The sequence below is a fragment of the Pseudorca crassidens genome, chromosome 15 (genome assembly GCF_039906515.1).
Source record: "Pseudorca crassidens isolate mPseCra1 chromosome 15, mPseCra1.hap1, whole genome shotgun sequence".
In the NCBI taxonomy this organism is placed as follows: Eukaryota; Metazoa; Chordata; class Mammalia; order Artiodactyla; family Delphinidae; genus Pseudorca; species Pseudorca crassidens.
The window spans coordinates 22,314,308-22,338,467 of NC_090310.1; the positions used below are offsets into that span (position 1 = coordinate 22,314,308).

General features: G+C 44.4%; 1 protein-coding gene across 1 annotated transcript in view; it reads left to right on the top strand.

Annotated features, from left to right (window-relative positions):
• Positions 1–18,513, top strand: part of PDILT (protein disulfide isomerase like, testis expressed) — a 37,152-nt gene extending 18,639 nt beyond the window's left edge. Inside the window, exons 3-11 of the mRNA XM_067705112.1 lie at positions 2,751–2,884; positions 3,801–3,938; positions 6,871–6,981; positions 7,063–7,188; positions 9,930–10,127; positions 13,220–13,340; positions 15,792–15,970; positions 17,374–17,463; positions 18,280–18,513. Coding sequence (XP_067561213.1) covers positions 2,751–2,884; positions 3,801–3,938; positions 6,871–6,981; positions 7,063–7,188; positions 9,930–10,127; positions 13,220–13,340; positions 15,792–15,970; positions 17,374–17,463; positions 18,280–18,513 — 1,331 coding nt within the window. The remainder of the gene's footprint in view (positions 1–2,750; positions 2,885–3,800; positions 3,939–6,870; positions 6,982–7,062; positions 7,189–9,929; positions 10,128–13,219; positions 13,341–15,791; positions 15,971–17,373; positions 17,464–18,279) is intronic.
• Positions 18,514–24,160: the final 5,647 nt, after the last annotated feature.

A 24,160-nucleotide genomic window follows, 5' to 3' on the forward strand; every position in this document is an offset into this window, starting at 1 on the left:
TTTTTTATACAACCTTCTTGACCTTAAATCCCTATGTCTGGTGATAAGGATGTAGTCTACCGTCCTGGTATAGGGAGGGTACCTCTACATGGGAGATTTATTTCCTGCTTTCGAAGGGACAATGGAGGGTCAGACATCCTTCTTGCACAGGCTATTTCTCAAGTAACTTTAATTCAAAATAATATGCCAAAGTAGTAGAATTTGAGGTGGCATATTCTGTTCCCCCTCAGGAGCTACTGAGAAAGTTAGGAAAAAAATCATAGCTTCAGAAACAGACTCAGTGAAGAAAATACAACAGGTCATAAAATAGAGAATGATTGAGGGGAGAGTAAGAAAAGACCAAACTGAGAATTAAATAAGCAGGGTGAGATGCCCTTGAGAGCTGAGAGGAAAGGACAGCCCGGGCAGAGGGACTGGTGGATACCAAGCCCAGTGTGCTGGATGAAAAGGATATGGCTGGAGTGCGGACAGAGGGAGAGAGTAGCACAAAGGGAAATCAGAGCAGTGGTTCTGAGGACCTGTAATTCAAACCCATTTGGAAGGGTTTTATTCACCTTTTTTTGGTATTTTCAGAATTTCTAAACCAATTCCTTTCAGGTCATTTAAGACATAACTTTTTCAGGCAAAGCCTTTAAGAGAAAGTTTGTTTTCATGATATGTGTCTCTTTCTTCCTAAAAGATGGCTTGGACGACTGTGAAAATAGAAACTCAGCCTTGGGGCTGGTGTCCAGGAGGAGGGAGTGACTGCAGTGGGTGGAGAGCCATGGTCTGAGGGTGGCATGAAGCCTCCCCCACCCCCTCTGTGCCTTGAGACCACCACATCATCCTCTTACCAACTTTTAGAGGCCTGATTCACTGTGGCTTTTTAAATGGTCTAGTCTGTATCTACTAAAGCTGGACACAGCGTCCCCATGACTAGAAATTCTTCTCCTGGGCATGTACCCAACAGAAGTGCATACAATGTGCCCCTAGAGACATGCACAAGAATTAATTCTTAATAGCCCCGAACTATAAACAAACCAAATGCCCATTAACAGGGAATGGATAAATAAGTTGTGGAATATTCACACAATGGAATGCTACACAGCAGGGGGAACGAATCTACAGGTGCAACATGGAGGAATCTCACACGTATAGTGAAGCCCGATCCTAAACACATACTGTATGACTCAATAGAAAGTTCAAGAGCAGGTTAGAAGTTAGGATAATGGTTTCCTCTAGGTGAGGGTTGGGTAGTGGCTGGGAGGGGGCACCATGGAGATTTCCGAGGGGCTGATAACGTTCAATTTCTTTATCTGGGTGATATTTATACATGTGTGTTCATTTTATGAAAATTCATCAAACTATACATTATAATTTGTATACCTTTATGCATGTAAACATACTGCATTATAAATTTTTAAAAGGCCTAATGTTCTTAGGAAAAGTAAGCAAACATACTGAAAATAGTGTCCTTTCCAGTCGATTTAGCAACTCAGTGTGCATTCCTCAAGCCCCAGGCAGCAATTTGTCCTGCCACAGGGCCTTTGCACAGGATGTTTTCTCTGCCTTTCCTTTTCCAGTTGCTTCCTGTTAACTCCTATGTATCCTTCAGTTTTCAGCTCATAAGTGATTTCCTCCAGGAAGCTCTCCTTGACTTCACAGTCTAGGTCGTGTATCTTTTATATAGGTTCATAGAACTTTGCTTTTGAATACTTACTTTGGGTGTGATTTTACCCTTGTTTGTGCAGTTATTGGATAGTTGTCCTCCTCAACAGAACGAGAGCTGCATAGTCTTGTCTCTGCTCACCATTTTATCCCCAGGACCAAGCACAGCATTCAGTAACGTAATAGGCACCCAATGCATATTTATCAAATGAATGAACGAGTGAAAGAGTGAAGAATAAAGGCCTTTGTATTGGCCTTTTTGGCCAACCCAATATGTTGTCCAAAGCTACTCACAACAAACATTGCTTTAGCTCATAAACTCATTTTAAACAATCCATTATATTCTATAGCAGGCCTTGACAGAAAATAATATTTTACATTACCTGCCACCATATGAAACTGATGATCCTAGCAAACACAAGTCCATTTGTAGCCTTGAGTACACTCTGGCACACCATTATGTCTCCCCAGATATGGTAGATGTGTCCCGATTTTAGATGCCTTTTGTGTGCTTGGCACTTCCCATATGATAGCTGAGAAATGGAAGTCAGGGTGTATGATCTCATGGACATCTAGGTCTCAGCTAAGGAACTGGAGACACAAGGAGATAATGGAATTCTCCCAAGGGTGCAGAGCTAGCTGGCCTTTTTAATTACATTTTAAAACTTTATGTTTTAAAAAAATAAATCCATCCTCCTGTCACTTTGAAGGGTGAATAAGAAAACACAGCTGGGCACGCTTCCTCCGGGTTTGATTCCCAGCTTCACTAGCGGAGTGGCCAATGGCAAAGTTGAACCTCAATTTCCTCATCTGCAAGATTGGGAGAATATGTATCCCATAGGGTTATTGTGGGGATGTAAGACATGCAAAATGCTCAGCCCAGTGCCCGGTCCTTGGTAAGTGCTCAGTCAAGTTTAGCTGCTGTTGTTAATGTTCACGTTTTGGGGCTCAGGTGGGGAGGAGAGGAGAAACTGACCTTGGACTTCAAGGGGTGGGAATCCAAGACAAGAGGTTTCTAGTCATTTAACTTGGGGAAGACAGGACTTGCTCCAGTTCGAGAGGAAACTTCTGTGGGATCCATTTAATTGTATGTCTCTCTCCAGGAGTGGTTGAATCTACTGCCTTGGTTGTTTGGTTGAGAAGACAAATTAGCCAGAAAGCATTTTTGTTCTCTGACACCAGTGAGATAGCAGACTTTGTGAATTCCAGGCCCTTGGTCATCATCGGCTTCTTCCAGGTACTGCATTCAAGAGGTGGGAGGTGGCTTCTCAACTGATGGGGAATCCTGTGTCTGAGAGGGTGGGTAGGGTGAGGAGAGGTCTCCCATTTAGGTTAATTCCATGCCCATTCTTCCTTTTTCAATGAACTGGTTTTCTGGGGGAACTGCAGGATAAAAAATAAAAAAGAAACGGAAGCTGAAATGGTAAGAGAAGCTAACTACAAAGGTGGACAGTAATGGGAAGAGAGGAGAGGAGATTGACATATATTGAAGTGGTTTTGATAGTATAACTGATCTTTTTGAGGGTTCATTTAGAATATCACTGAATGATAAATGATTTGCAAATTGCTCTTGCTTTTGGAGAATGAGTTTCTTATACATCTTAACTCATTTCCTGTAACTTTGATGACTCTTCCCCTTCTCTGAGTAGAAGTCAGAACTTTGGGATTATATTTATACAAGGGGAGAGTTTGTACCTTTTTCTCTCCCATCCTACATTTTGACATCGTTTTTGGCCCCAATTTTCTTTCAAGCTAAAGAAGAAGGCTGAAACTACAACCGTACCGTGATATCAAGTTCATATTTGGTACCACATGTGGCCAAATCAATGGCCTCTTCTGAAAGCAATTAAGGAATAAATGTTAAAAAGTCTTAACACCTGTGTTAGAACAGCCTTCACTCTAATACTTGGGAAAGGTCAAGTTTATCGATTCTCTCCATTCATCTCTGTGGATTTGCCTATTTTGGGCTTAGTCATAGCCATAGAAGTATTCTGGGTATGAAACATCCATGAAAGTGGATTTAGGTGGCCCAACAAAACCACAGAACTTGGAAAGGTGAAGAGATGAATTAGTCACTATTTTCACCCTGTCCTTAAAAAATCCAGGCATTTTGCTTCCCACCAAAGCCTCATCAGACATCTCTCCCCAAACAGGATTTAGAGGAAGAAGTAGCAGAGTTGTTCTATGATGTGATCAAAGACTTCCCAGAACTAACGTTTGGAGTGATTTTGATTAGAAATGCCATTGGGCGTTTCCACGTCACCCTTGACAGTGTTCTGGTGTTCAGAAAGGTAGGACTTTGGTCTTATTGCTAGTGAGGGGGCTCTAGTTCAAAATAATGAACTATGTGTGTATGTATGGGCTTTGGGTATAAATTCTGGTTCTGCACTTGTGAACTAAGGGGCATTGGACTAGTCAGTTTCTGGGAAATCAGAGTCTCCTGTTGTCTCTCTGGCCTTTCTAGCCATTTTCCATTGGGAGTTCCTCCTTTCCTTAACCAGTAAATGACATTAATTAGGGCTCAATCTTCTGCCTCGAGTTTTCCTCTGGTCCATCTCCCTTTCCTCATCACCCATGACGTACAAATCTCCGTCTCCAGCCAGACTTCTCTAATCTCCAGACCTTTATATCCATCACTAGATGTCTCAACATGGCCATGCCTAAAGTCATAATCTCCCCTCCAGATCCTCTTCTAGTGTTTTTTCTCTCTTAATGAATGGTGTCACCATCTCTCCCAGCTCCTCTGTAAGCAAAGCCAGAACACCTAGGCATCATTCTAACACCTCCCTCAAAACCAATCCATCAGCCCAATCCCATTGATTTCTAAATCCAAAATATCCTGTGAATCTATCCATTTCTTTCTACTGCTACCATCCTAGATCAAGTGACCATTCATATTCCATAGCCTAATACAACGCACATCCAACTGGTCTACCACATTTTATCTTGTCCTCTAAAGAAAAATCTTTCCGAAATTAAAATCTGATGGTCGCTTTCCTCCTTCCAACTGAAAGCCCTTTAACTGATTCCTATAATTTTTAGGATAAAGATAAGTCCCTGATGAGGCCCACGAAGCCTTCCACAGTCTAACCTCTATTACAAACCTTCCTCCTCTTTCCCTCTGGGATCTAGATCTGAGCTGTCCAATATGGCAGCCACTACTCACATGTGACTGTTTACATTAAAATTAAATTAAAATTTTAGTTCTTCAATCAAGCTAGCTATTACCGGGTGGATTGTGGCTACTGTATTCAATAGCATTTCCAGATTTACAGAGCATTTCCATCATCACAGAAAATTCTATTGAACGGTGTTACTCTAGACACTGTGGTCTGGTTCCTGGAACATGCATTACTCCCTCGCCACGCAAAGCTAAATCCTTACAATAACCACATTGCTTATAGACATGGCTCAGAGAGGTTAGGTTACTTGCCTAAGGCCACACAGGAAGTAGGTGGAGTGATATCCAGATGCTGGTTGACTCTCAGAGAGGTCTTCTCATAGAGAAGACTGTGAGCCATTGTGTTTTACTTAGGCCCATGGAAGTCATTGAAAGATTCTAAGTTGGAGAATAAAATAAGCTGATTTGTGCTTTGAATGAACATAGAGTCCAGAAATAGATCCAAATGCACATGGAAATTTAGTATATGATAAAGATGATATTTTAGACCAGTAGGGAAAATAGTATACAATATGCTAGTCATGTTATTCAATGACTAGCATTGGGTAGCCATTTAAAAGAAGAAAACTAAAGCTAAATCTATATATCACTCCTTCCACCATATTAAATTCCAGATTGATCCCTGATTTAAAAATATAACAATAAAACTGTGGAAAGACCAGAAGATGCCATGGGAGAGACTGCTTTCTAACCTTGGAGGGAGGGGGAAAGCCCCTTTATAAAGCATGACAGAAACCCCAGAAAGTATGAAAAGAAATACTGATAACTTTGGATCATACAAAAATTTTAAAATTCTGCAGAATAAACCCAATCACAAAATCAAAAACCAAATAGCAAACTTGGAAATGCATTTAGGAGAGATTTGGTCTCTGTTAATGGTCAAGAACATGGGCACTAGATTCAGATTGCCTAGCTTGGAATCTCGGCTTCACCTCTTACTACCTTAGCAACCCTGGGCAAGTCACTTCACTTCTCTGTGCCTCAATTTCCTCAACTGTAAAATGGGCAAAATAATAGTATATAGCACAATGAGATGTTATGAAGATTAAATGAGTTAATACATATAACATATTTAGAACTGTGGCTGGTATAACATGAGCTCTCCATAAGTCTAATTAGGATTATTAAACTCTTGTTACGGCCAGGAAAGAGTATAGGCTTTATCCAGGGGACAATAGGGCCTATGAAGTGTTTAAGCAAGAGTTGCATTTTAACAACATCACTCTGGCTGAAGTGTAGGAGATAGATGGAAGGGAAGCAGGGGGAGAAATTGGAAGACCATTAGGAGACGTTTGCAGGAGTCCGAGGATTAGGTTTGGACTAGAGGGTGGGATTGGCATAGATGAAGAGAAGGAGATGGAGGAGAGAGAAATAAGGAGATAGCTGCTGCTTTCTCCTTCCCCCACAGACTTTGATCCTGGGCTACAGAGAATTATGTCATTTCCTGTGCTAATCCAGGTCCTTCTGAGAAGCAGTCATCAGGCAGGATTAATCATGCAAAAGACTAGGGGAAAGGCCTTTGAAGGAAAATAGAGAGGGAGCTGGGGGAAACTTATCAGACCATGAGGTACCAATAGATCTGACCCTTTGGAAGGAAGGAAGGTGGGATGGAAGAGTCCTTGACTGCAGCGTACTTCTAAGAAAGTTCATCAAAGTCCCCTATAAGAGAAGCCCTGTATCTCCCAGAAATGGGCTTGCCTTAGTATCCCTGACAAATTCATTGGTTAGGAGCAGCGTGTGAGAAACTGCTCAGCAACAGCACAAATACGTTGATGGATTTCAGAGCAAGACCGCTGGTGCCGTCCGTCAAGTATCCTCCCTGTGTCTGTAGGCTGGAGGATTTCATGGCTTCCACATACCCGTATTCCACCCTCAGGCTAATCTGCCCAGCCATCCATATTTATTAAGTATCTAGATTATGTATTACACCTGTTACCATGGTGTTTTCCTTTTATCCAAGGGGAAGATTGTGCTATTACTTTTGTTAAGTACCTACATCATGGATGCTACTGCCCTCTAATGGTTTTCTTCGTTTGTCCAAGGGAAAAATCGTGAACCGCCAGGAGCTTATCGATGACAGTACCAACAAACATATCCTCAATCAACTTATAAAACAGCACCTCACAGATTTTGTTATTGAATACAACACTGAGGTCAGTGAGCAAAGGGTCCCGGGAGAAGGGTAGCTGGGGCAGCTGTGTGCAAGGAATGACCTGTTTTCCTTTTAATTTCAGAATAAGGATCTGATTTATGAATTGCACATCCTGAATCACATGTTGCTCTTCGTCTCCAAAAGCTCCAAGTCATTTCGTATGACAATGCAGCATTATAAATTGGCATCGAAGGAATTCCAAAACAAGGTTTGCGGAAGTTGCCACTGCTCCTTGGGGCTCTTTATTTAGGAATCCAAGACCTATAGACCCTAATGCGATCCATCTGCCTTACCGATTATAAATTAATCCAGGGAGGATTGGTGTATCCATTTGCATACCAATCTCCTGATTTGCATTCTTCTTCCTGCCCAGTGTCTCTTTCTTTCTCACCAAACCTTTGCTCCTTCTTCCCTCATCATTTTGAGAAGTCTACTATGGGAACATGACTGGTCTGGCTGCTTTTTCAATGGACCATGCTCCACTAAGAGTAGGTGACTGCAGTGTGGCTAGCATTTGGCTTGGAGGTGAGGGGAAGGAAAGACCACTCCTGCCTGAGGTCAAGGAGTGTGAAAAGCCTGAAGGTGTAAAGCAGCACAGACAAGCAGTTGCTGAAGTTCAGGTTTCAGCATCAACAGACCTGGGTTCAAATTCTCTTCCTCTTACAAGTGATTTTGTCTTAGGTGAGTTTAACCTCTCAGTTTCAGTCACCTCCCGTGTAAAATGGGGAGTTATAGCAAGAATTAGAAGTGCTATATGTAAAGCAATGAGCAAATGTACAATAAACAGTGCTTATTTTTTTGGTTATTATTATCATTAGAAACATTTCAGGGGACTTCCCTGGCGGTCCAGTGGTTAAGACTTCGCCTTCCAGTGCAGGGGGTGCGGGTTTGATCCCTGGTCGGGGAGCTAAGATCCCACATGCCTCTGGGCCAAAAAACCAAAACAGAAAACAGAAGCAATATTGTAACAAATTCAATAAAGACTTTAAAAATGGTCCACATCAAAAAAAAATCTTCAAAAAAAAGAAACACATCAGTTTTTCCTAAGTATTATACCTATATTTATAGAGTTAGCACCATCTGAACTCTGGGGGCTATTTACTTCACTTTTCTCTTTATTTTTATAAGAAGTAAGGTAATGGTAGGTTCTCTTTCTCTTGAAGAAAATTATTCTGAAATTTAAGCAAAACAATTAAAAACTGTGAAACCCCAAATAAATACAGAATAAAGCCACTAGGCACGAGCATATTTAACGTCTGCTACATCCCACCTCATTTTTCTCCAGGAAAGTTATTCTAATTACAGAAACACCTCTTGTAAATACGTTTCCTGGTTTATTCAATTTTAAACTTTAAGAATTTTGATGTAATTAAATTGATTACAATCTGATTGCTTCCACGCTATTTCTATTATAATAGTCAATGCTTAGCCATAATTCTTCTAGATTATTTTTTTAAATTTAACTCTTTAATCTAGATGGAACTTATTTTGGCATATATCATGGGTTTAGGTTGTAGATTGCCTTTACCCCAGTTAGCAAACTTCTAGAATGCCATTTATTGATCGTGCTCCATTTTCGTGCCAAAGATAAACAGTTGGATGAATATTATTCCAACAGGTCATACCCCCATATCTTATCTTGTTCACCTCTAACAAATGTTTATTGAAAGTATACATGGTTGGTTTTAATATGTCTGCTTTGTTTTTCACAATCTCCCTAGCACCTGGAAGAGTGTCTGGCACATAGTAGGGCTCTTAATATTTTGATAGATGAATGACCTGAGAATATCCAAATCCAGGGTCTGCAGGAGACTCTGACTCGTCTCCTTCCATGCTTGTTTCTTCTTTACAACCAGAGTGGTCTTTTAAAAATTATCACCATGTCACACTCTGGCTTTTATCCTCAGTGACCTCCCGTCTCATTCAGATTAATGCCTGGCTCCTTACTGGAGCTCTGAGCTCATCTCTCACTATCTTCCATGACTCTCTCTGGCACTGCAGCCACACTGGCCTTGTCTCTCTATTCTATAACGTTCTATGTGTCCCCCCTCCCCACACCCAGGCCTTTTCAGTGGCAGTTTCCACTGCCTAAATAAATGTTCCCCTGACTTGTTACTCATCACCCAGGTCCCAGCTCAAATGTCACCTCCTCAGATACTCCTCCTGGCCTTCCTACCTAATACTGAGCCTCTATCTCACCCCATCTGTACAGCCACTCAGTCACAGTGCCCTGTTCCATCATCTGGTTGGCACTCACTCATTGCTATCTGATTGACTAATTTCTTTACTCATTTCTTGCCTGTCTTCTCCACTAGAACATGAGTTCCATGAGGGCATGGATTTTGTCTGCCTTATATCCCCAGTGCTTAGCAAAATGCCTAGTAGCCACTCCACAAATAGGTGTTGAATGCATGATTGAATGAGGTCGTGGGTTTCCTAGATAGAAGAATAATTTAGAATAATAATGAGGTGAAACGTTCCGAGCATTTTATACCGCCCAGTCACTGAACTAAGCCTTTTATACACAGCGTCCTGTTTCATTCTCACAGCAACCCTATAATGTGGGTACTATTATAATCACCACTTTACAGAAAATGCAACTGAGGCACAGAGAGGGGAAGTTACTGTTTTGCCCAAGGAACTGGGATGAAAGCTCAGGACCTCCTGACTTCCTGCGGTTGTGTGAATGGTGTCCTGCACAAGGATGGTGAAACCAGGACGACAGCTGATGCCTGTCTGTGCAGCGAGACACAGGGCTGCACCTGCCTGATGAAAAGGAGCTTTTGTCCTGGCTTTCAGAAGTGCTCCATAGACTGTGTGCTATTTGCTTTCCATTAGTGCCCCCACCCCCGCAACAGATTCCCAACACTTTCTCTCCCTCGGTAAGGGGGTCGTTATCTTTTTCATGCCTCCGATCCAGAGAGACACAGGTTTCATTTGGTTTGGCAGATCCTTTTCATCCTTGTGGATGCAGACGAGCCCAGAAATGGACGTGTCTTGGAATACTTCCGGATCGCAGAGGCGGAAATCCCATGTGTCCAAATCCTAAACTTAAGCTCTGATGCAAGGTACAAAATGCCTTTCGAGGAAATAACCTATGAAAACCTCAAGAAATTCGGCCAGAGCTTCCTGAATAGGAAGGCCAAGGTAAGCTCACCCTCGGACAAGGTTTATCCAGAGCCTCAAAATAATTCTTTTTCTGTAGTTCTGATGGCTTTAGTCATCTGAATGGGGAGGCAGAAGAAAGGTCAACCTCATGGTTCTTGTGAGGAAATACCCCCATCTCCCCACCTCGAATCAATTTAACCTTTGATCTGTCCTGACCTTATAATTCCACCATTAATTCTTTATTCTTAAAGTAAAGGCATTTTCTTTGTAGGAATCTCCGAATGAAATACGGGCACTCCCAGGGCTGGCATCCTCTGAAAGTAGGTTCTTCTCCTTCTTTCAGACTCTAATGTGAAAGATTTACTTGGCCCCAGGGTAGATGCTTGCTTGGGGGAGAAGATGGGGTGGAAGACTGCTTCATGTATGAAGCAGTCAGGATTTAACCTCAAAGGCTTTAGGGACCAGGGAGGAGCGGCTGCAAAAGGATGGCTACATAACACTATGTAGCCCCATGACATAACCACCTGCTGTTTATTTAGCTCTTGCTATATCCTCAACCACCCTGCTGAGTTATGTCCTTCTGAGCTAGGTGACCATATTATTTATTTTCCAAATGGGGACACTTTTGAGAGTAATGGAAGCGATTTTAAAAAGTGTTCTGAAATGGCAGGAATAAATTGGGACTCTCCAGGCAAACCAGAATGTATGGTCACCTTACCTTGGAGGGCTCCCACTACCTTCTGTCCATCCCCCCACAGACACTGCTTCCCCTCAGCCTTCTCTGATGAAAGCTGGTTTTTGTCTAACGGACAACATTATCACAGGCCAGTTGGTAAGGTTGGTGTCCTCCATGCCACTTCCAAACCACTTCTCCTCCTCTGCCTTCAGAAAGTCCAGATTCTTTGGATTCCACGCCTTTGGACTTTCGGCCACCTGCTCCTGATTCCCGTTGCTGTTCTGATCACTTCCCTTTCGCTCTCTGAGGACTTAAGCTCCTCGTCCCAGACCTGCCCTCGACCCCTACTCTGCCCTCATTTACAGAGATGTCAATATCCAAAGCCCTGGTCTTTTCTCCGGTAATGGTGTGTCCATGCCCTCTCAGCCACCTGCTCTTATGGCCATACTCTAGAGGTGGCAGCCCCTCTGCAAGCCTGATTTCACACTTCCCGTCCTCTTAGTTCCTTTCTCTAGTAGCCACATTGCTACAATCCCTAACCCTTTTCATGGCCTCCAGTCTCCTGATCCTGTTTCACCATCCCTTTATTGCCCTCCTTCATGAACTTGGATTCCACGGTTCACCGCTCTGATGATGATTCCCTTAACTCTTCGATCCCTTCCACCTTCCACCTCCTCTACACCCTGTAGTATTTACCAGGCAAAATCACCACTCCTGTTGAACCCAAACTTAACTTCCCTACTGCTTCCAGACCAATCCTGGAGAAAAAGGACCTCACCACGAGGCAGCCTGGCTTCCTGGAATCACAAACCAAATATCCTGTTGGCTCTTAGAAATGCCCTGACATTTCTATATAAATTTCTCTTTGTTCATTCTCTTAATCTCGGAGTCTGTTTCTCCTCCAACCCCATTCCTACTTGCAGTCTGAACTGAGTACTGTAATCATATATCATTAAGAAAACAGAAGGCTTCAGACAGGAGCCCCTCATTTTCTATCACCACATCTACAAACCTCCCTGGAGCTCTGCCTGTCCTCTTTCTCTCCCTCTGGTTATATCTCAGGAGGTGTCTATCTTCCTCTCAAGGGCCAGCACATCCTCTTGTGTTCTTGGAATGAGGATGGGCATCCTTCGCATGACCTATAATATGTCACGTGCCTGATCTGGCCCATTTCTAATTCTCCATTCCCCGTCTCCCATATCCAGTCCCCGCACTTTTTACGCTCCCTCACAAAGAATTTTCAGGTCCTTTCCAGAGATTGGGGTGGGGATGAGGGAAGCTATGGTGGGAGACAAGGCTGGTGAGCTGGGCAAAGGCCAGACAGCAAGGACTTGTAAGCATATTAAGGATTTGGTAGCCTAAGAGCAGTGGGAAGCCAGATTTGTCTGGTGAAGGTAGAATCCGCTTGTAGGAGAATAAAGGTGTGGTGAGGGTTAGGAGGAAATGCAGAGAGAACAGCAGGAGGCTATCACAGTGACCTAGACGAGAGATGCAAGCTACCTGGCCAAGGGTAGCAGCAGTGCAGGCAGAGATGAGGGTGTGAATTCAAGAGATATTCAGAAAATAATGGTTGCAGAGAAATATATATGTTCTGAGATTTTCACCACTTTCTTCAAAGAGAAGCAAGAGCTGGGTTCATTCTTTCATTCGTTCACAGAACATTGACTGAGGTCTCATGATGTGCTGGTACTCAATTGTACTTAATGATGGGGGAGGAAAAAGTCCCTTGTGACTTTCCATTCATTGAGATAGTGATACATTAATCAAATAACCAGAAAAATAAATGTAAATGATAAATAAGTGATGCAGGAAAAGTACCAAGTATTATGAGAATTTATGAAAGCAGGGCCTGACCTTGTCTGGGGTAGAGTCAGGGAAGTCCTCCTCGGAGATCATTCTGCAAGATAAATCTGAGTTAGAGATAAATCTGATAGAGAAGGGAGTGTGGGTATGAGGAAGTGGGTGGAAGGCTAGCCCTTTGGGTGAACAAACCAGCATGGCTGAAGAAAGCAAGCAAGGGAAGAATGGCGATGAGCTTGGAGAAGGTGTCAAGAAACGAAGTGTGACAAATATTTTATAGGTCACATAAAATGATCTTAGTGTGATTCTTGGGGTAGCTGGGGGTGGCTATATTTTTGGGAGAAGGGACACAAACTAGTTTAGTTGTTAATGATGTGAAACGCACCCTCATCTAAGAATTCTAACAATCATGTATTTGAAATGCTAGAATCCACCCCGGTTTGGAGCCCTGCCGCCTCATCAGCCCTCTGATTCCAGTGCCCCGGACAATCTAGGCTGCACATCTAGCTCATGATCTATCTCAGCATTTCCAACTCTTTCCCAAGGCAGTTGTAAGAACAGGAGAAAGTCTTCCATTGTTTCCAGTCAGGGTGGGGAGCCCCAAATGCCAATCCCTTTCTGGAGACCGTTAAAATCTCTCAAATTTGCTTTCTAGAAACATCAAGCCAGTGAAGAAATTCCAAAATATTGGGACCAGGGGCCGGTTAAGCAGCTTGTTGGGAAGAACTTCAACGTCATTGTCTTTGACAAGGAAAGGGACGTATTTGTGATGTTCTGTAAGTATCTCTGCAGAGGCCATTGGAGGCAGTGGCTTCAACATTACTTTTCAGTGTAGCTCCTGAATTCTTGGGTACCAGAATCTCCAAAACCTATCAAAGCACCATGCCAAGAATGGTCTTCAGACATCCAAAGAGTTTGGATCAAGATGCTATCAGTGTCTTTATTCCTGTCCTGCCCCTAGGTTCTTCAGAACCATTTTTTTTTTTTTAAATTCCATGGGAAGCAGCTACGTAGCACAGGGAGATCAGCTCGGTGCTTTGGGTCCCCCTAGAGTGCTGGGATAGGGAGGGTGGGAGGGAGACCCAAGAGGGAGGAGATATGGGGATATATGTGTATGTATAGCTGATTCACTGTGTTATACAGCAGAAACTAACACACCATTGTAAAGCAATTATACTCCAATAGAGATGTTAAAAAAAAAAACGATGCTATCAGCTACAAAGCAACTCTCCCCCCAAATCAAATTCTTGGAATGTGTGGAATACCTTCTCAGAATCAGGCCTGCTACCATTTGTAACAACAGTAATGCTGATGGCTGATTGAATGCTAGATAAACCAGGCCTGTGCATCTCATTTAACCCTCACACCTTACTTTTGAAAGTGGCTGCTTTATTGCTCCCACCTTACAGATGAGTAAACAGAGTCCCAGGGAAGTAAAGAAACTTTACTAGAGTCAGGCAGCTAGTATGTGAACTTCATTAAGTAAGGGATTGGAACCTAGTCAGCCTGAATCCAGTGCCTACTCTAGTAACTGCTGTACCAGTGACCAGTGTAAGTTAAGTAACTTCTCAGATGGCCCACACTTAACATACCTGAGTTGGTGCAGCCAAACTGAAGACCCACATCATGCATGTAAAAGACTTGCAACAGTGTCTGGCATCTTGTATGCATTTGATAAAGGACAGGTATTATTGCTATTATTTTCCCTGTTGTTATAATTATTTCCAGTGCTCAGCCAGGAACTACTGCCCTTCCCTCACTGTTTCTGATCTGCATGTGAGAGCCAAAGCCAGGGACCTTCTCTTCCACCCTGAGACACAGAGAAGGGTGGCAATGCAGTGACTTCAGACATCTCTTTTACTGAACAGGAGGAGTTACTATCTATTGTGCACTTATGAGTTTGCAGTTTATACACCTGCTCTCATTTCCTCCTCTAAACAAGCCTCTTAGGAAGGTCCAGTGGATTTCCCCATGATACAGATCAGGGAACCAAGCCTCAGAGAAGTTAATTACCTTACCCCAGGTCACATAGCAAGTAAATGGCAAGGCAAAAAGTTCAAATCCGGCTCCGATGCCATCATTGCCTGGAGGGTGAAACAAGGGCTGGATTACATCACGCAGGCCTTTCAAAATCTCATTAAAATGGACGTTCATCCACAGAGCCAGGTGTTTAAAGTCTGCATGGCTGAATTACCATGACCTGCTGCCTTTAAGTGAGAGGCTAGGGAGGACTCTCTGTACTCACGGACACTGGGAGTCGTGAGAATGCCCACTTAGTTCTGGTAAAAAGCAAAAGCAGCTTCATTTTCTTGGAAGCAGGGCTGTCAGATTGGCTCCCTGGGACCGCCGCCATTAGGCCCCCTCGTGTTCCAACCTAGGGCCCATTGGGCTCCCAGGGAGATTCGGGGATTCAGCTGGGAGAGCAGATGGTCACAGAAGCCCTTGGTGTGTAAATGGGCTGAGCATCCAAATGTAATAACCGGGGCCTTTGACGCCACGCCTCCCACAGAGCCAGCAATTTTAATGGAACAGGCAGGCAAGGTTGTTTCCCTTCCACGTTGGAGCTGGTCCCAGATTTTTCTCCATAGGTCCCCGTGACTGGGCCACACACAAGAGCTCAAGGGGGAAGTCCAGTGTCCCCTTCCCGGGGGTAGTTGTACCTGTCACAACCTCATGTTCACTTCCTGGGTGCGTTCTCCTCCACGGGACTGAAAGGCAGTGTGATACCATGGTCACAGCTCAAAACAACCTGTCTGCAAACCCCACTTCCTCTGCTTAATTAACTAAGTGACCTTGAGCTGTGAGCTTAACCTCTGTTGGAAAACTCTCATGCTATCTCTCTCACACACACACACACACACACACACACACACACCCCTTCTGGCAGAACATGAGGAATCATCTATCATAAATGTTTTTCTTGGTTTTCCTCTTCAGCTGGAGTGGAAAGGAAAATTTTCAGAGAACAGTAGAAAACGTCCCAACATGTGAAAAGTTTTAGTGTCTGAATGGAAGGGGGCTAGGTTATTATGTTTTTCTAATTTAGTTCATGATGATCAGGTACTATGGTTGAAATGTAAAGTAACCTAACATACTATTAGAAGAGAGGGGGCTGCAATTTGCATGGCAACAGACCATTAGTGGAACGCAGTGACCGTGTCTACGTGGGAGTGTGGCTTTCAGGGTCTTTATTAGTGTGAGCCTGAGTGACGGCCCTTCTCTTCCAGATGCACCCTGGTCCCCAAAGTGCAGAGCGCTGTTCCCAGTGTTAGAAGAGCTGGGTAGAAAGTATCAAAACCACTCCACAGTCACCATCGCCAAGATCGACATCACAGCAAATGACGTTCAGCTGACGCACCTGGACCGGTACCCCATCTTCAGGCTCTTCCCCGCTGACTCTCAACAAGTGAGGGGCTCTTGGGAGTCACGTAACTGGAACTGTTACATTATTGTCATGGACTCAGTCTCTCCCTGTCTCCAGCTCTGCCTTTTACCAAATCAGCTTCATTCTCAGCTCCAGCCCTTACTATCTTCTCATATTCAAGTTAGAGAGTGTTTTCCATTAGCTTTCACAAAAGTCCCAAGACTCAGTCTGATTGGGTCCCCCCTGACCCAGTCATTGTAGTCAAGGTGATGTGGGTGTTTTGATGGTCAGGCCTAGGTCAAGTGGTTCCCTCTGGTATTAGGACTGAGCCTGATTCAGACTATATGGAATAAGGTCGGGGGAGTCACCGTGTGAGTATTGGGGGCGGAGTGCTATCAGAAGAAGAAAGAATGCGTAATAGAGACAATTAAGTATTTTACACTTTGGTGTTAGAGTCATCGAACATCACCAGTGTTCATGCGACACATTCTTCATGCCACTTTGGCATGTGGGGAAGAATGTCAATCAAAGAATCACAAGCCAAAGTCCCTGCTCCTAAGAAGAGTATGACTGAGTGTGGAGGAAAAGTCAGGATAGGGGCTCCTCTCCAAATGCAACTGGAATTGGATAGGGCACATACTGGAGGACAGATGTGGCTGGAAGTCTTCATGCAGCCATGAGACTTTGAAGAATGGTGGGGATTTAAATCAGAAGGGTGTGAAGTATAGGTAGGAAGTATAACATGAACAAGGGCATAGGCAGAAGGCCGGCCGCAGAAAGGTAAACGAGATGTCATCCTCCTGGTGCAAAAGATGCATGTGCCCAGATTGAAAGGGTGGACCTGGCACAGATCTTCAGTTATCTGAAAAGGAGTTTGGACAGCCAGAGGGCAGTAAGCAGTTTCCTAATCTTCTTAAAGACTGCAAGAGGAAAGGAAGCTAGTGATGGCTAAGCAAGAACAGAGGCCAGACACTTTGTAAAATAACTATTCTCATTCTTTAGTAATAATAATAATAGCAAATATATATAGTGCAGACTACGAGTCGGGCATTGTTTTAAGGGCTTTTCGTATAGTAACTCATTAAATCCTTATAACAGCACCATGAGGTAGGGACTGTTATTATCTTCATATTACAGTTAAGGAAACTGAGTCATAGAGAGGTGAAGCCACCAGACTACACGGCTAAGTGATGAAGCCAGGGGTTGAGCCCCAATAGCGTGGCTCCGAAATTCTTGCTCTGAACCACTGCATCGCAGCCCTGTGATGGAGGACGTTTCATTATGCTTATGTTAGAACCACGGTCATGGAGGCTCAGAGCAGTTAAGGAACTTGCTTACTGCACTTAGGTTGTTAGGAATTTGAGTCTGGATTTCCCTGTGCAGGAATCCCTGAGTATTTTGCAAGAAGGGGCTACCATTTCGATCCTTCTCCATTTTCTTCCTAGGCTGTACTATATAAGGGCGAACATACCCTGAAGGGCTTTTCTGACTTCCTGGAAAGTCAAATCGAGATCCAGACAGAGGACGAAGATGAGGTAAGGCGAAACAGCAGTACCCTAGATTATTGTGTCCCACACAGAACCATCAGGAACTCAATGGACTAGGAAAGAGGGTACCAAGATTTCCATAATCTTGTGCACTTTGGAGAGAATGGAGGATGAATCCAGTTTGGATGACTTTATTTCAAGGACACCTACTACCAGAAAGGTGGAGTTGAGAAACACTGAGAAGGGCAAACGCTCTGAAGTCTCACACAGCTCCTAAGGCTGCTTCCCTGGGTCCACTGTTCCCGACTGGGTAACCTCATGTCTTGATGGGGTCTTGCCCTCCGGCATCATTCTACAATCTCCATTCTCTCCTAATTCTGTTCATGCCTCAGTGAGGCCATCTGCTGGAAGGTGTCATCTGTATTAGTTAGGACCCTTTCAGTTGCAGATGTCAGAAACCACAGTACTCTTTGGCGTAAGCAGCAATGGGAATTTATCCCCTGTAACTGGGAGAACGTCAGATGTGGGTGGACCCTGAAGCTCAGAGTTGTTTTCTGTCTCCCCATCTCTGTTTTCCTCTGTGTTGGCTTCATTCCCAAGTAGGCATTTCCCCACAGAGCGGCAATGACTGCTCCTCAGTTCTCAGCTAACACCCTCTCAGCTTGGAAAGAAAGTACCTACTCTTTAGTCCTAGCAAACGTCCGGGAATGGATCTCAGTAGCCAGGCCTGGGACAGCCGCCACTGTGGGCACAGAGCAGAGAAAGGCAGCTTGGCAATTACAATAATTATCATATAATTCTTGCCTCTTGTTTCTTTTTCCACCTTCTTCCCTCTGTCCCTCCCACTCTTCTTTTCTTGAATAGCTACTGTCTGTTGAGCAAAGTGAAGTGACAGAAAAGGAGGTATTAGTTGAGGAAAAGGAGATACCTTTTACGAAGAAAGAGCTACCAGAACAGAAGTTGCCTGAGCTGGAGAACTTGACCAAGCGGGAAGGGCCAGCTGGGCAGAAAGAAATGGCTGAGGAGGAGGAAAAGGTAGCTGAGCCAGAGGGACCTCCAGGACAGGAGAAGAAGCCAAGAGTGAAGGAAGAACTGTAGCCTCCCCAAAACCAGGAGAGAGCGTGCCCATTTTCCAGGTCCGGGCATCAATTTCTGAGTGGATCTACTCCAAATAAAATTATATATAATTGTGGTGGGTGGGTGGAGGCTGGATAATAAAAAGCCCCTCAATGTCTTTGGCCCTGTTTTATTCATTACCTCTTTTTCCTGGCTGGTGCTGCCTTAGAAGAGTTGCTTGGCCTGGAGTTCACATAGGGCTGCAAGGGAAGCCATGAGAGCAACATTTAATGAGTGTTTACAACATGGTGGGCATTTGCTTAGTTCTCACAACCTCACTGGGAGCTAGGTTTCATCATCCCCATTTTACGGATGAGGAAACCGAGGCAAAGACACGTTAAGCAACCAGGCAGGATCACACAGCTAGTAAGCCCTTGAAATACGACCCTAGGCAATTTCACTCCACAGATGGTGCATTTAACCACTATGCACACACCACCACCATCAGCTGGGGTCCCCAGAGGGTGGCTGATGCTTTCAAAGAGGTGGACTGATGTTTTTACGTTTCATTTTAGCACAGTAAGAAAGAGATTCAACTCCAGATCTGTCCCCAGTCTTTCACATCTCAAAAATGACCCACTCACTTAAACAGTCATATCCTGGGCCAACCCTCAAGGTCCCTCTTTCCTTTTATTACCATAAAGGTAACTCTACCTAAACACATGACTCCTCCCACTGCCCTCCATCTCCACCCACCAGTCTCAGCCACAGAAGTCTTCTAATTGGTCCCTCAACTGCCACTCTGCACCTCCATGCCCCACACACGTTACACAAAATCCATATTCCCTAAAGATGCTAAAGTGATCTTTTAAAAAGCCATAGCCGTGAGGGCTCGCAGTACTGCCTTGTTTTTCTAGCTTCTAGTGGCTGCCTGCATTCATGATTCCTTCTTCAAAGAACTCTGACCTTTTGCTTCCATCCTCACGTCTCCTACTTCCTCCAATTCTTCTTGCATCTCTCTCATAAGTGCCACTGAGATAGCACTGGGCTTGCCCAGGTAACCTCATCTCAAGATACTGAACTTAATCATGCCCAAAAGTCCTTTTTGCCACGTAAGGTAACATTCACAGGTTCTGGGGATTAGGACGTAGACATGTTAGGAGGTCATTCAGACTCATGCCGCTGGTGTGTAACATTCATTTCAGTCAGGTGATAATAAACCTTCTCTTGGGAAAAGGAGGGCATAATATTTTAGGGACCAAGGTCTGCACACGCCATCTGGGCCTCTCCACGCTCTACCCGTCATGTAACACAAAGGCTGATTGTGCCTCCGGAGCCGGTGTCCCTGTCTCTCTTCCCCCAAACCCAGCCTGTCCACAACCAGACCAAGCAGGGAACAGCCTGGGGCCCTGGAACTCACCTGAACCAGTTGCCCCGACAGGGGCAGGTATTAGTATTCAGGACACGATGCGAGGCTCACCTGCTTCAGTCTTAAAGCCACGTGGCTGCCAGTGGCTTTAAGCAGGAGGGGTCCACGGGGGCTGCTCGAACTAAATTACATGGAACAGAGCCCCTGACTGGCCACAAGCCAGAAAACGGGTGTGCTACCTGCAGGCTCCCCAGATGCAACTGGGACCTTAGGAAGTAGGGGCTCAGATTGGGGTAAACAGTATGGGTAGGTGGCGCAGGTGATGACCCTCTGTTGGGAGGTCATCAGAGCATACAGGGAGAGAAAGGCCTTTTGCAGAAAGATATTGTCTCCATCATGACAGGAGAGGGGATGTGGGAGATGAGTCCAGAGGCAGGTAGATGGAGAAGATGTAGGAGGCATGGCTTAGTTACTCCAATGAAGTATGCCATGATGTCATTAAGTGTGTGGGACTGGGGAGAGGGTAGGAAGAAGAAAGAGTGGAAAAATAGCCAATTAGATAAAACTCACAAGATGATCCAGCTGTGTTGAGTGAGGATGATGCTTATTGTTTTAAAATGTAGGTTTGATTATCATTCAGGTGTGGCAAGGCCAACAGATGAGATAACTGTCATCGAAAAGACAGTTTATTATACTCACAGATCCCAAGAGTAGGGTACACACCACGCCATGGGTGGGGCACACAGGGAAGTACCGGCTTGGTCAGGAGGCAGAGAAAGCAAGGGGAAATTTTAGCTATAATTTGAAACTGTAGCCTTCATTGTGGTTTCCATAGGAAGGAACAGAAGAGGCAAGGTAAGCAGGTTTAGGATTGGCTAGTTTGAATAGTTTCAGCAGCCTCTGGGACTTGGGAGTTGTCCCTAGTTGTCTGGCACCTGGCCCTGGGATGATTAGGGCAGGGAAAATGTGGCCCTGAGTGTGAGCCTGATAGAGGAGGGGTTGGGGGATGGGCTCTGGACTGGCAGTTGTGCACAGGAAAGTCATGCTCTCAGGGATATGATATTCCTAGAGATGGCAAGGGTACACATCGTGAGATATTCCTTGCTATCTCTAGGCGTTAGTTTGCCTTCCGTGGGGTAGTCCCTCCAAAGTCAGCAAAGTCTCAAGGTGTAAAAGCATCAAATACAGAAACTAGAATTATGTGGTTATTAGACTTATGAATAGTCTCCAGCCCAAACTCCCCATGTTCCTGTCCAGGATCTCTGCTCAAACAACTCCAAGAGCCACCTGGAGCGCCATCTTTAATCCTTGAGAGACACCCAAACTCGGATTTTGACAGAGCCTCATGTGCACCAACCAGAAATGCTATTCACCATCCAGGATGGAGAAAAAGAATATTAAGAACTTTTATTTTCTTCTTAAGCTATAGAAAAGAGAGGGAAAAAAAGACATATTCTTATGGGGGAAAAAAAGGAAAAGGATACAAACAGCCAGTTCAGAAAAGAATAATAGTAAACAAATGAAAAGATAATAACGTCCCTTTTCATCGAAGAACTGCCAAAGTAAATAACAATGAGATATTTCTCACTTTTCGACAAAGATGAAAGTTAGTGCTCAGGGTGGGTGAGTACTGTGGTGGGATTGTAAACTCATTTTTAAAGATCTCTCTGGGGTGTTTTTTGGGAAGAGGTATCAAAATTCTTAAAACTGTGCCACCTCTTTGACCCAGTAATGTCACACCTATGAAATTCCCCTGAGGAGGTGAGTGTGACGCTGCCGGTGGTCGCCCAACCACTAAACCAGGCGGAAGAAGAAAGCCCTGAAAAAGTAAGTGCTGTGGGCCATTGTCATATTTCCTGCGCAGCCTGAGTTCACACACATCTGATTTTTCTCAGTATGGGATTTCCGTCGGCATGGAATTAGGTCAGGAGACACGGGGTTGGACCCAGCCAGGCTCTGTCATTTTCTAGCCCGTGTCTGTACGTCAGCAAAGCAGCATCGGCAGTGACTTCCACAGATGGTATCATTGCTACATGCCTTTACTTGCATCATCTCCTTTAATCACCGTAACAACTCTAGGAGATGGGTATTGTCATTTTATAGATGACGAAAATGACCTCAGGAAGGAAAGAAATGAGCCTACTGGCACATAGCAATGGCTGATGAGGATTCAGATGGACTGACTCCAAAGTTAGTTTGTTCAATCACAAAGTTATCCACCTCCCAAGGGACCTTCCTTTGTGGGAATTCAGATTTCTTCATTCATAAAGTGAGTCTGGTCCAACGATGTCTGAGTTATCTTCTGGCTCTGACCTTCAGCCATTCTCAGCTCCTTTCCTGCTCCCATCTGGACCCCCGGGGAGCTGGCTTAGCCCATGAGGATGCAGTGTGCTTTGGAACCGGAGTGACCACAGGTACGTGTCCCAGTATGGGCAACGAACACTCTTTTCTCCTGGAGCAGCCTGGCTTCAGATTCTGACCTCTGCTGGCTCCACCTCGTCCTTTTGAGTGACCAAGAACAAGCCCAGTAACCTGGCACTGTTTTCCCAGTTAATTGCTAACTAAGGAATCTCTTGATTCCAAAAGGTGCAAAACAGAGGGCTTGTAACTGTGGGCACAAGTGTGACCCCCAATGTCAATCATTTGGGGTCTCTACCAATTAGGAAAAAGAATAACAACCACCTCACAGCCTAGGAAAGGAAAACACTGTGCCAAAGGGAGAAAGTATTCCACCCCCCAGGAAAACAATCAAGAAATAGAACCAGAGAATAACTGGAGGAGAGAGTGCCAGTGGCGGGCAGACGTGTGTATATATATATATACATATATATATAGAAGGCACACACTTGTAAACGGATTAATTCTACCTTTCTGGCTTCAGGTAAGGCTATCTGCAGCTCTCACTTCTCCTAGCCACCTCTCCCCATCTGGTCTTCTGCTGATTTCCATTCTGTTTGAGGGACGGGGGAGCAGAAATGAGGAGATTGGACACTTGGGTCAGACCTAGGTTGAGTCCTCACTCTGCTGACCATTGGCTTCGTGAGCTTTGGTAAGTCAATCCCCCTCTCTTTCAGCCTGTGCTTCCCTAATAACAATTTTTTCATTCATTCAATTCCTATTAGTGAAGTGGCTACTATGTGCCAGGCAGTGGGGTATACAGCAGTGAACAAGAGTATCTGCTCTGAGCCTGCTTTGCACATCTCATCTCAGTTAATCCCTGGACCACAATAGGCAGGCGGTTATTAGCCAAACTATAGGTCACAACCTATTAGTGGATCATGAAACCATTTGTGGATTACATTCAGAATTTTATTTTAACTAAATACAATAGAATATGTCATCAAGGAATGCACACCGTAATGGTAAGAATTGTTTTATAAAACATTCGTTTCACATGTGCATGTGCGTGTGTGTGTGTGTGTGTGTGTGTGTGTGTACAAGCAGCTGTACAGGGTCATGGCATCAACTAATTTCCTTATAGCAGATCATTGTCTCAAAGGCTTGCAAAACACTTTTCTAGGTCACAGGTTCTTTGACGACAGGGGACTTCTTCACAGTGAGCCCGATGCAGTGTCGTCACTCAATTTGTGCAAGCACTGATCTCTATTTCATAGATGAGGAAACTAAGTCTTAGCGAATTGGAATACATCGCCCAGTGTTACACTATGAGTTTACCAATCATAGTGATTGGTAAAATAGGGATTTGAATCCTGGTTGCAGGCTCCAGATCCCACATATTTAACCACCATGCTACGCTATTTTGCGGCTGTAAAAATTGGGGTAATAGTAGATTATTTTGCCAGGTGGGTGAAATAATAAGTGAGCACTCTGGAAACATTAAAATACATTACGAAGGTTAATCACCTCTCAAGTTGCTTATCTCAAGCCACTTCTTTACAATATGTGAGCTGCATGAAGTCAGGGACTTTGTCTGTCACCTTGGTGCATAGTTCCCTGTTTGGCACATAGTAACTACTCAATAAATGTTTGTTGAATGAATAAACGTATCTGGGCAAGTTCAAAGTTTCCCATCAGGGGATCAGGAGTTGGCTGTTAAGACCCAAAGCTGCCTCCAGGAAGATGGTGAGTCCAGAACACTCCCCCGTCTTGCTGGTTCCTGCTCCAGATGAGAGATTTGGTTCTTCCAAATGCGCTGAAACTGGGGAAGCTGATGCTGGGATGTGAGTGGGAGTTAAGAGTAGAGCCACAGAGAGGAAAACCCCGCCAAAGCAAGGGCCACAGCAATACACACTTTTTGTGGTTCACATAAATGGCATCTCCTGGACTTACGCAGTGCACAACCAAAGTACTCCTCCCAAC